This window comes from Babylonia areolata, chromosome 21 (genome assembly GCF_041734735.1).
Source record: "Babylonia areolata isolate BAREFJ2019XMU chromosome 21, ASM4173473v1, whole genome shotgun sequence".
In the NCBI taxonomy this organism is placed as follows: domain Eukaryota; kingdom Metazoa; phylum Mollusca; class Gastropoda; order Neogastropoda; family Buccinidae; genus Babylonia; species Babylonia areolata.
Genome location: NC_134896.1, coordinates 55,057,536 through 55,070,035, shown reverse-complemented (window position 1 = coordinate 55,070,035; position 12,500 = coordinate 55,057,536). Strand labels below are relative to the sequence as shown.

General features: G+C 46.8%; 1 protein-coding gene across 3 annotated transcripts in view; it reads right to left on the bottom strand.

Annotated features, from left to right (window-relative positions):
- LOC143296107 (cholesterol transporter ABCA5-like) overlaps positions 1-12,500 on the bottom strand; it is a 60,257-nt gene that overhangs the window by 14,107 nt on the left and 33,650 nt on the right. The window contains exons 17-22 of one of the 3 annotated variants that reach the window (XM_076607885.1): positions 11,092-11,139; positions 6,856-7,197; positions 4,305-4,591; positions 2,226-2,832; positions 1,241-1,371; positions 187-486 (exon numbers count right to left, since the gene is read on the bottom strand). In XM_076607885.1, the coding sequence (XP_076464000.1) occupies positions 187-486; positions 1,241-1,371; positions 2,226-2,832; positions 4,305-4,591; positions 6,856-7,197; positions 11,092-11,139 (1,715 nt within the window). The remainder of the gene's footprint in view (positions 1-186; positions 487-1,240; positions 1,372-2,225; positions 2,833-4,304; positions 4,592-6,855; positions 7,198-11,091; positions 11,140-12,500) is intronic. The other 2 variants (XM_076607886.1, XM_076607887.1) reach the window with 2 other exon arrangements.

The window sequence follows — 12,500 nt, the reverse complement described above, 5'->3', positions numbered from 1 at the left end:
ACAGCTAGAATAATAAACTGCCCAGTCTAATTAGCGAAGATGTAACTGGAGAGAGAGAGAGAGAGAGAGAGACAGACAGACAGACACAGATAGACAGACAGACACAGAGAGAGAGAGACAGACAGAGACACAGAGAGAAGACTGTAAAAGCAGCCTTCCCCCCCCCTCCCACCCACCCCCGCTCACCCCACCCACCTCCCTCTCCCGAACCAAGGTGACGGCGCAGTGCATGGGTGTGGGCAGCATCAGCGCCAGACCCAGCAGCAAGATTGGAACCCAGTCCCACGGCCTCTCGCTGCGCGGCGCGGACCGCGGGGGCCAGGCCTGCAGCCAGGCCGACAGCTGGGGCCCCAGGTAGGCGTGGTTGCCGGGGTGCAGGGGGGTGGGGGTGGGGGAGTGGCGCATGAGGTGCGCGAGGAACGAGGTGGTGTGTGGCAGGGCCAGGGCGCAGGAAGAGTTGTAGTTCAGTCGGTAGCTGCTACCGTCCTGTACACGTGCGTGTGTGGGGGAGGGTGGGGGGAGGGGGGGATGGGGGTGGGCGATTGGAGAGGGGGATTGGGGTGGGGGGTGGGGGCAGGAATCATTAAAACAATGTACGCTTGAGCAATGAATTTAAAAAAAACAACAACCCCGCACGAATGTACACAACCAACGAACAGCAAAAAGTGGCGCAAAGGAATTTGTCCATGTGTATGAAAACAGATAGACAAAGCAAAATACGATCTACAACATACACTCTGCATTTTCAAACGTACACACACACACACACACACACACACACACACACATATATATATATATATATATATAAACACACAAACAAACACTCTTTTACACACACACACACACACGCGAACACACACACACACATATATATATATATATATACATATATTTGAACACACAAACACTCTCTCTACACACACACACATATACAAACACACTCTCTCTCTCTCGTTCTTTCACACACACACACACACACACACACACACACACACACGAACACCTCCCCCGACCCACCCACAAACATGAACACCCCCCCACTCCCACACACACACGAACATCATCCCACACACAAACACACACACACACATCACCCCCCTCTCCGATCCCCCATACGCGCCCCCACCCCACCCCCCTTACCCCCCACACACACTAACACCCCTCACCCCTCCACACACACACACACACACAGAGAAACACCTCCCACCCCCCAGCCCCCACACAGTGAGGTCCTCACCGCCCTCAGCACGTCCAACACGCTCTCCAGAGCCAGGCCCGGGTCCCAAGAGTCGGAGGGGAGGTGGGTCATTCGTTCCGGGCCGTCCAGCGTGCGGGAGAACTCTGCCTCCAGGTCCGTGATGCTCTCCCCTGTGCCGAGGGTCATGTCATCACTTTGTGTGCTCTGAGTCTTTCTTTTGTCAGCGAACTGATGGCCAAAACGCTAACACGCACACACTCGCACACGCACGCACACACACACTCGCGCACGCATGCACACATACACACACACACTCGCGCACGCATGCACACATACACACTCGCGCACGCATGCACACATACACATATACACACACTCCCGCACGCGTGCACACATACATACACACACACACATTTCCCCTCTGTCGAGGGTCATCGCTCTTGTGCTTTGCTTCTTTTGTCAGGAAACTGAAGGTCAAAACGCTAACACGCACACACTCACGCACGCATGCACACACATACATATACACATACACACACTCACACACCCATGCGCACACACATATACACATACAAACACACTCACGCACACATACACACACACTCGCGCACGCATGCACACATACACACACACACACACACACACTCGTGCACGCATGCACACATACACATACACACACACTCGCGCACGCATGCACACATACACATACACTCGTGCACGCATGCACACATACACTGGGGCACGCATGTACACACACACACACACACACACACACACACACAAACACACACAGACAAACAGGAGAATAAGGGGGTGGAGGAGGAGGTTGAGATGGTGGTGGGGAAGGCGGAGGTGAAAAGAAGATGGAGGAGGTGGGGGGGGGAGGGAGTTGAGGAGATGGAGGAAGTGGGGGGAGATACAGAGGATATAGAAGAGACGGGGGTGGAGGAGGTGGTGTAGCAGGAGAAGGTGAAAGAAAGAGAAAGAGAAAGAAGACGAGGACGAACACCCACCACCTTCTCACCTGTCAGATTCCGGTAAGTCAGGTGCTGGATCCCGAACAGGTGGATCCTCTTCCCCGGGAAGTGCGAACCAGAGGATTGAGGAGGGGCGGGGTTCAGGTGTTGCGAGGCGTGACCCAACCCCACCCCGACTCCGGCCAGGAGGACGGGCAGGAGGACCCTCAGGAAGGCCCACCCGAGGGCCTGCCCCCACAGCCACACCCTCAGCCTCACCACGGCGCCCAGCCGCTGTAGCCCAAGACCGACGCCAGTCCTCAGCGGCGCTAGGTTGGCCAGGACTTCCCCGATCCTCGCCGGATGCTGGGACTGCGGCGTCGCGCTCTCCGCGTCCCGACCGGCGACGTCCTCCGAGAAGCTGTTCTCTTCCGACACGACGGAGGCACGGGAGGAGGAGGTGAGGGAGGGCGGGTGGGAGCGGTCGTAGGAGTCCAGCACGTGCAGCCTGGCCAGGGGGTCCGGGGGTGTGGTGGGCTGCTGTTCCGACAGGCTGTTCAGCCCGGACAGGTTGCTCTGCAGCGACATGGAGCGCCGGAACTCCTGGAAGGCCGCCACGGTGGCGCGGCGCTCGGCGAAGGACGTGGGCAGGATGGTGCCGCCCGTGAAGGGAACCTGGTGTAACACCACGGAACAAACCTTGCTTGGAACAACAGTTGGAACTTGTATATTTCTGTGGTTTTACGTCTGCCTCAACTTTGTCGTATATTTTGATGGTTTCACACACCTGAACTTTTGTTGCATACAGTGGCTTCACACTGAACATATATCTCAGTAGTTTCTGCCACCTGAACTTGTATATGTCTGTGATTTCACACAGCAGAACTCAGCCGTATATTTCAATAGTTTCAGCCACCTGAACTTATATATTTCAGTGGTTTCACACCTGAACTTATTTGCATGTTTAAGTGGTTTCACACAACCTGGCTGAATATTTCGTTGCTTGAAGTCGAAAGTTTAAAGTGACTTGCATTCTTCAGCGGCTTCACACCACCTTCCTCAGCAAAACCTTTACCAAGAAAGAGTGAGGCTGGGTTGGCTGTGAGCGAACCAAGTTCACCGCTGCATTACTCCTGCCCGTCCTAGTAGTGCCCACGACTGTGTTATTGCAACAGACCGCCACCAACTGAAGGGAGTTCCATTCCAGTGTCCCGGTTGACGATAGTCTTTCTCCACTGGACTTGGACATATTCTGTTAGCTTCCTCTCCCAGAACTTGGGAAAGATACGTTTGTATATGACAGTCAGTCGTGTTCGACTATGATTATCAGAACAGCAGAGGAGGGAACCGCTGTCCCGACTATCTGGGCTAGAATTTGATCACAGTGGAGTGTCTTGCCCAAGTTACGTCCCCACTCACTCAGCCAAGAGTGTTCAAGAACAGTCTGCGTTGGGATGGTTCCCAAAGGCCAACTGGCCCCCATGGCTGCAGCACTAAGAGCCATTGCAATTTTGCCTCCTAGTTTGAGAGTTATAGTCCTTCACAAAAGACTATGCTGTAAGTGATCGGGAAAGATAACGTCGACCGGGAAACTGGCCAGGGACACTATCCAGATGGCAGTCTGTTCAAACACCACAGTCGGGTGCTCTTACCCAGAAAACGTCAATGCAGCAATGAACTCAGTTCACTCACAGCCTGTCCGGCCAACCCAAAACTTTCATGTGTCAGTTTTGCCGAGGAAGGTGGTGTGAAACCACTGAAATATACACAGGTTCAAATCTGCGAATTTGAGTACAGTAACTTCATTCTACAAGTATGGTATCCTGAACCAGAGAACATTTACTCAGTTCAGTTCAGTGTTCTCAAGGAGGCGTCTGATAAAATCCATATACGCTACACCACATCTGCTACACAAATGCCTCATCAGCAGGGAAACCCAACTGAGTCGTACATTTCAGTGGTTTCACACACCTGAACTTAGCTGAATATTTCAATGGTTTCACACCTGAACTTAGTTGTCTTCTTCTTCTTCTTCGTTCGTGGGCTGCAACTCCCACTTTCACTCGTATGTACACGAGTGGGTTTTTATGTGTATGACCGTTTTTACCCGCCACGTAGGCAGCCATACTCCGTTTTCGGAAGCTCACCTTGTCCTGGCGGTCGGCATCAGGCACGATCAGAGTGTGGGACGTCTGGCTCTTCTTCAGCGGCGGGGGACCACCCCCGGCCCCCTCCCCCCTCCCTCGCCGCTTCAACAGGGCGTCGGCGAACACGGTGGCGCGGCGCGGAATGCCGGTGATGCCGGAGGAGGAGGGGGAGGGGGAGGGGGGCTGGGAGGTCGGGTGGTCAGCGGAGAGGTGGCGGCGTTTGTCCTGAGGGGTGGGCGTGCTCTTGTGCAGGAACAGCGAAGACAGGCGTCTGCTGATGCTGTTGCCTGTGGTGCCCCGGGGCAGAGAGATGAGGTGTGGATACAGTCATGATCAAACTAAAATAATTAATATCAATAAATAGAAGTAAAAGTAATCAATATGCTACACGTACTCTGCTATCACCACTACCAGAAGAAGAAGCGGAGGAGAGGAGTTACAGAAGAAGACGAAGAAGAGAAAGAAAAAAAAAGGAAGAAGAGGAAGAAGTTATTATATATGTACCCCGCGGCCCCTTCAGTAATAATACATAACTTTTCAATGGCGCGATTTACAGTAAGATACCAATGCTGCTCAAATACATAACTTTTCAATGGCGCGACTTACAGTAGGATACCAATGCTGCTCAAATACATAACTTTTCAATGGCGCGACTTACAGTAGGATACCAATGCTGCTCAAATACATAACTTTTCAATGGCGCGACTTACAGCAGGATACCAATGCTGCTCAAATACATAACTTTTCAATGGCGCGATTTACAGTAGGATACCAATGCTGCTCAAATACATAACTTTTCAATGGCGCGATTTACAGTAGGATACCAATGCTGCTCAAATACATAACTTTTCAATGGCGCGATTTACAGTAGGATACCAATGCTGCTCAAATACATAACTTTTCAATGGCGCGATTTACAGTAGGATACCAATGCTGCTCAAATACATAACTTTTCAATGGCGCGATTTACAGTAGGATACCAATGCTGCTCAAATACATAACTTTTCAATGGCGCGACTTACAGCAGGATACCAATGCTGCTCAAATACATAACTTTTCAATGGCGCGACTTACAGCAGGATACCAATGCTGCTCAAATACATAACTTTTCAATGGCGCGACTTACAGCAGGATACCAATGCTGCTCAAATACATAACTTTTCAATGGCGCGATTTACAGTAAGATACCAATGCTGCTCAAATACATAACTTTTCAATGGCGCGACTTACAGCAGGATACCAACGCTGCTCAAATACATAACTTTTCAATGGCGCGATTTACAGTAGGATACCAATGCTGCTCAAATACATAACTTTTCAATGGCGCGACTTACAGTAGGATACCAATGCTGCTCAAATACATAACTTTTCAATGGCGCGACTTACAGTAGGATACCAATGCTGCTCAAATACATAACTTTTCAATGGCGCGACTTACAGTAGGATACCAATGCTGCTCAAATACATAACTTTTCAATGGCGCGACTTACAGCAGGATACCAATGCTGCTCAAATACATAACTTTTCAATGGCGCGACTTACAGTAGGATACCAATGCTGCTCAAATACATAACATTTCAATGGCGCGACTTACAGCAGGATACCAATGCTGCTCAAATACATAACTTTTCAATGGCGCGACTTACAGTAGGATACCAATGCTGCTCAAATACATAACTTTTCAATGGCGCGATATACAGCATGATACCAATGCTGCTCAAATACATAACTATTCAATGGCGCGATATACAGCAGGATACCAATGCTGCTCAAAGCGCCTTACATTATCCATGTAGATACAAACACAACGTAAAAAAAAACATCACAACAGCTCTTGGTACATTACAAAAACAACAACAACAAGAAAAACCTCATTCCGAGCCCCCTACACACAGCCACACCCGGGATAGTCTATCGCAGTTCCAGCAAAGCGGTCGACAAAAAACATAATGTAAAAACATTACAACAGCTCTCTGTAAAAAAACAACAACCAAACAACAACAAAATAAACAATGACTATAAAAAAAACAACAACAAGCCACCTCATTCCTAGCCCCCTTCACACAGCAACCCCCCTGTTTGTCCGTCGCACATTCCAGCATCGGTTGGTCGGTTTCAGTTTCAGTTTCAGTTTCTGAAGGAGGCGTCACTGCGTTCGGACAAATCCATATACGCTACACCACATCTGCGAGACAGATGCCTGACCAGCAGCGTAACCCCACGCAGTTGTCAGGCCTAGAGTGCATACTTATATATTTGTGTCCCTATCAAGAGTGGATTTCTTTTCACATAATTTTGCCAGAGGACAACACTCTCGTTGTCATGGGTTCTTTTTCAGTGCGCCAAGTGCGTGCTGCACACGGAACCTCGGTTTATCGTCTCATCCGAAAAGACAAGACACCTCAGTTTGATTTTCCAGTCAAACTTGGGAGAAAGGACGAGAGCGGGATTCGAACCCACACCCTCACGGTTTCTCTGTACTGGCAGCTGAGCGTCTTAACCATTACGCCACGTTTCTCCTCAGAAGGTCGTCAAGAGAGAGTGAACTCACCGTCCTCGCCATGGGGGTGACCGTCACCCCGGCCCTGGATCCGCGGATGGGCCGACTTCCGGCGACTTTCGCCGGCGGAGTCCGTCGTGTCCAGACCCAGCTGCCGCGCCGCCGGAAAGGCCGAGAACCTCCGGGACAGATCGTCCAGCTGGGAGGGGGTCACACCTGGGGTGAGGAGCAGTGAGTCACGTGACGCTGAATGCTGGAGGTGGTGGTGGTGGTGGTGGTAGGGGTTGGTGGTTGCCTCCCCTGCCCTAGCGTCGTCGTGACTGGCGAGCGAATCGTCGGAGGGAGGGGTGAGGAGGGGGCTGATGAACACGTGACCCGCTTCCTCTTCTTGCGCTGGAAGACACGCCGTGTGGATGGCACATGGAGTAGAACACAATATTTTATTGTCAGGAAACCTTCAGGTTTGTAAGACACAATGAAACATAAACACGAGCATAATTATTATGAAAAGAAACATTCGTGAACGAATTTCGCCAGCCTTCGCTGTAATTCTTTTTTTATTTGTTTGGAGCGAGTGGGTTGGTTAGTTGGTTAATTATGGGTGGTGTGTGTGTGTGTGTGTGTGTGTGTGTGTGTGTGTGTGTGTGTGTGTGTGTGTGCGCGCGCGCGCGCGTGTGTGTGTGTATGTGTCTGTGGTGGTGGTGGGTAAGTGTGGTTAGGTTGTGTGTGTGTGTGTGTGTGTGTGTGTGTGTGTGTGTGTGTGTGTGTGTGTGTCTGTGGTGGTGGTGGGTAAGTGTGGTTTGGTTGTGTGTGTGTGTGTGTGTGTGTGTGTGTGTGTGTGTGTGTGTGTTTCTGTGTGTTTGTGTATGTGTGTGTGTGGTGGTGGTGGGTAAGTGTGGTTTGGTTGTGTGTGTGCGTGTGGAGGGTGTGTGTGTGTGTGTGTGGAGGGTGTGTGTGCTGAGAGCCAACGCCCACATACGTGTGTTATGTGTGTGTGTGCTCTGCAGACCTTCAAGTTTATATGCTTTAAAAGGAATGAGTTGCACACACACACACACACACACACACATGCAAACACACACACACTCTCTCTCTCTCTCTCTCTCACACACACATACATGTAAAACACTCTCTCTCTCTCTCTCTCTCTCTCTGTGTCTCACACACACACACACACACACACACACACACAAACAAGCACTCACACTGTCAAACGCACATATACATATCCGCATATATGCAATATATTCAATTCTGGATTATACACAACACGTACGCGCGTACATAACACAGGCACACTTACAACCATGTACGCACAAACGTACTCACATTAAAAAAAACACAAACGCATACAAACACGTACATACTATTCTGTGTCAACGAGTTTACTAAAATCTACTTCCCCCACTTGTGACTCGTATTTCAAAGTGTGTTGAATTATTTGAAACCCTTGAAATGGCTGTTTCCACATACTATTCTGGAAGAATGGGAAGTTGGATGATCCTCCAAAAGACAGCTTGCTGTGCACAGACAGCGAACAGTTTGTTGTCTAAAAATACGATCTCATTCAAAAAAATAAAACTATAAATAAGACCAGCTCAAGTGTTCATTAGAAAACTGTAACAAAATTAATAAAAAGAATGAGTGACAAAGTTATCGTTCAAATTTCAGATGCTATTTATTGTGTGTGAAAATTATGAGTAGTTGGGTTGTTTTGTTTTTTTAAGCAATATAAACGGAAAATCTTATAATTATGATAAAAATGTAACACATATCAGAAACACGAAGATTGTGAAACACAATCAGAATGAATGAAGTGCATGATACACTTTATATGTAGGTTTCAATCATAACCACCAAGATTCGGGCCCCATCACTCTTCAAAGAAAGTCCCAGCCATAGTTACCTTAGACCAAAACAATACATAGAATATCCCTTCACTTACGTCGATGCCACAGTTTCTGTAACTTTCTTCAAGAAGACAGTCACACATACACGATCACGGCAAGCACAACCAGCATAACATTATGTGCAATGGAGTACAGAGAATATAATTATTAGGACAGTGGATAGCGCGAGTTACATTGAATTTGGTAGTACAAAGCGCTGTGGTTAACAGTGTGAGAACAAGCAGTTAGGAAGCAACGCATGCAAGCATACATACTTAAATTTTCAACTTTATGCTACCACATTTTGGATGAGAAAAAATGCAGTTTAAGTCGGCATCGTCATCGTCGTCGTCGTCATCACCATCATCATCATCATCACTAGCGTTATTTTGATCTTACAGTTCTGCATTCTTAGGCAGCAAGAGTTTTTAATGGGTGAGAATCTAAAATGTATTCCTAGTTTCTATCATGCTGGTCAGGCTGCCGTTCTCCGTTTTGAGAGAAGGAGGATTATGATGATGGGTATAATATGATTATGCTGATGAATGCTTCGGTGATAATGATGGTAATCATCATCGTCATCATCATCATCATTAAAATCGTATTCATTATTATTATCATTATTGTCAGTATTATTGTTATTACCATTATCAGCATCATCATTTTATCATCATTACTATGACACTTTATTATGGTTTTTTTTTTGTGTGGGGCAAAATTATGTCGAAAAATCCACTTCGATAGGAAAAACAAATAAAACTGCACGGAGGAAAAAAATACAAAAAAATGGGTGGCGCTGAAGTGTAGCGACGCGCTCTCCCTGGGGAGAGCAGCCCGAATTTCACACAGAGAAATCTGTTGTGATAAAAAGAGAAATACAATACAATACAATACAATTCCAGACCCTCGTGGACAGTGCATTGTAAGACAAGCATCTCTTGTGTGCCAGCTGAGGGAAGAATGCCAAGCGGTGTTGGCCTGACGTGGTGTGCCTGCACCTTGCTCAGAACAGCAATGTTGTAGGCCTCCGTGTTTGCTGAATGATATCTGCTTCATGACAGGGATGCGTTCTACACCCTGCCTTCTAACATTCCCAGAGAACGTTGAAGGAAAGGAAGGGATGAGGGAAGGAGAAAGGTCACAGGAGGAGGGGAGATATAAGGGGAAAATTCTTCCGCTGCAAAATTTGACATGTTTGTACATTAATTTTGATAAAAGAAGTAAGCTGCCACAGGTAATGGATACATAATTATATTAATCCTTTAATAACACTTTATAAAAATAATATAAAAAAAAAACTGGTGCTCCTTGAAGCTATGTCAACATGAATACATGCCAAGATGTGACATTTGGTATCTTGTTTATCCTGTTCTTTATTATTTGTTATTGTTCTTCATCTTATTGTTACTATTATAAGTATTATCATATTGAAAAATAACCCTTGTATCTCAACAAATTAATTATTTTTTTCGATGATTATTGATGGACCAGATGTTTTGCTATGTGAATGTTGAATCACACTGATGTCGTGAAATGTCAAAATATAACCTTGTGTACAAGGGAAGAAAAAAAAATTGGTCACAACGACAAAAAAAAAGAAAAGAAAATCTTCCTTTTCAGCGGCCAACATGTATGTCTGTAGCGTTAAACATGTACACAAAAAGCCATTCAATCTGCAACATAGATATGTTGATCACGCATATAGTTTTTTTGTTTGTTTGTTGTTTTTTGTATGAAAATCGCGTTTTTTAGAGTAACCAACAAGCATGTCTGCAGCGCAAAACAAACAAACAACAACAACAAACAAACATGTAGATATAAAGCCATTAAGCCTGCAAAATAGATATCAAAATCACGCATACAGTTGTTTTTTTCTCTTTTTTTTGTATTAGCAGCCAGCAAAAACGTAGACATAAAGCCACTGAGTGTGCAACATAGATGCCTGAATCACGCATACAGTTTTTCTTTGTATGAAAATCGCATTTACCTGCCCCTTATTCAATAGACTGACGAGATATCCATGGTTTGTTAATCAGATAATCATACCTGAAAATCTGACTCCGTAAAAAAACACAAATGATTTAAAGTACATCGCCTATCTGCCTCCAAAGATCTGGCTGCGCTGGCAACGGCAAACCCATGTCGTTCTGGAAAACCTTGCTTTTCAATTTCGTTCATTCTGGATACAATAATCTATCTGTTATTGTCTTCTTCTTTTTTTCCAGATTTTCTCCATCGAAAGTTCATTCTGAACACATCGTGACATATTCCCCACTGAAGGTGCCCTCCATGGATATGTCGCCAGTCTATAAATTTCCCTGGGGGGCATGACACAAGCTGTACACCGGCGTGGGTTACGACCGGTTGAGGGCACGTGAGGAACACGAGGAGAACTCACAGGAGGAAGAGGGGCGTGGCTTACCCACTTTTTCCATCTCCACCATGTCTGAAAGGTTGCAGCACATTGGTCAGCACAGGTCAGTTCAATTCAGTCACTCAAGGAGACATCACTGCGTTCGGACAAATCCACATACGCTACACCACATCTGCCAAGCAGATGCCTGACCAGCAGCGTAACCCAACGCGCTTAGTCAGACCTCCAGCACATGACCCGGTGCAGCAGTCTATTCCTACCTTCCTTGGATTTTACCCCACGTGGTCAAACCTGGCTAGCCCAGATTACCCCTACGATCCATGTTGACTAGGCCGGGATGACCCTCCGGAGGCAAATTTCAACTAGTCAGAACTGACCTCCCCTCCCTAAGCTGGAGTTTACCCCCCTCCTGCCCCCTCGTAATGAACCTGAGGAACAAAGACGTGGAACAAGCTCCCTGATAACCTCCGTCATTCTGATTCCCTCGCATCTTTTAAATCTCGTCTCAAAACTCACCTTTTCCCTCAGCAACAAGTTCAATTGTGGCAGGTCCACTTCCTTTGCATTAGCTGTGCTTGACTATGTGTGTATACATATGTATGTGTACATAACTACATGCATGTATATGAATGTGTATTGTGTGTTTATGTAAGTTTGTGCCTGCCTATGTGTGCGTATGTGTTAGGGTAGCTGTCAGATACACATGTATGTTAAAATGTATGTATGCAGTGTGTGTGTGTGTATGTGTGTGTATGTGTGTGCGTGTGTGTGTGTGCATGTGTGTGTGTGTGTGTGTGTGTGTGTGTGTGTGTGCGTGTGCGCGTGTGTATGTGTGTGTGTGTGTGTGTGTGTGTGTGTGTGTGTGTGTGTGCGTGTGTGTGTGCTCGTGTGTATGTGTGTGTGTGTGTGTGCGCGTGTGTATGTGTGTGTGTGTGTGTGTGTGTGTGTGTGCTTGTAATGAATACATCTGCGTAGGTACCAGTTTGTGGACTGCGCGTGGATGGTCACTTTCTGTTTGCCGAGGGCTGTTACTGACTGTGTATGTCTATCATGAACACCTCCTCCCCTCACAAATGGTTTTTTTCTGCTGCTAGATTCGTAGTGATCAACTGCATTCAATAAACATGTGTCAAAAATAATCAGAAAGCATTAACAGTGCTTCGAAAAACCACCACTATCGTTCTACTGCTGCTATATTCGCAGTGATGAACTGTCAGGTTCAATAAATATCGGTCTGAAGCGTTAATTACATAAACACAAACAGCGCCTTAGTTTACTGCTGCCAGATTCGTAGAGAGGTGCTGCATTCAATAAACATCAGTGTAATACCACAAGTCAATATAAAAGGAGCTTTAATAACCACCACAAACCTTAGTTTACTGCTGCCAGATTCGTAGAGAGGTGCTGCATTCAATAAACATCAGTGTAATACC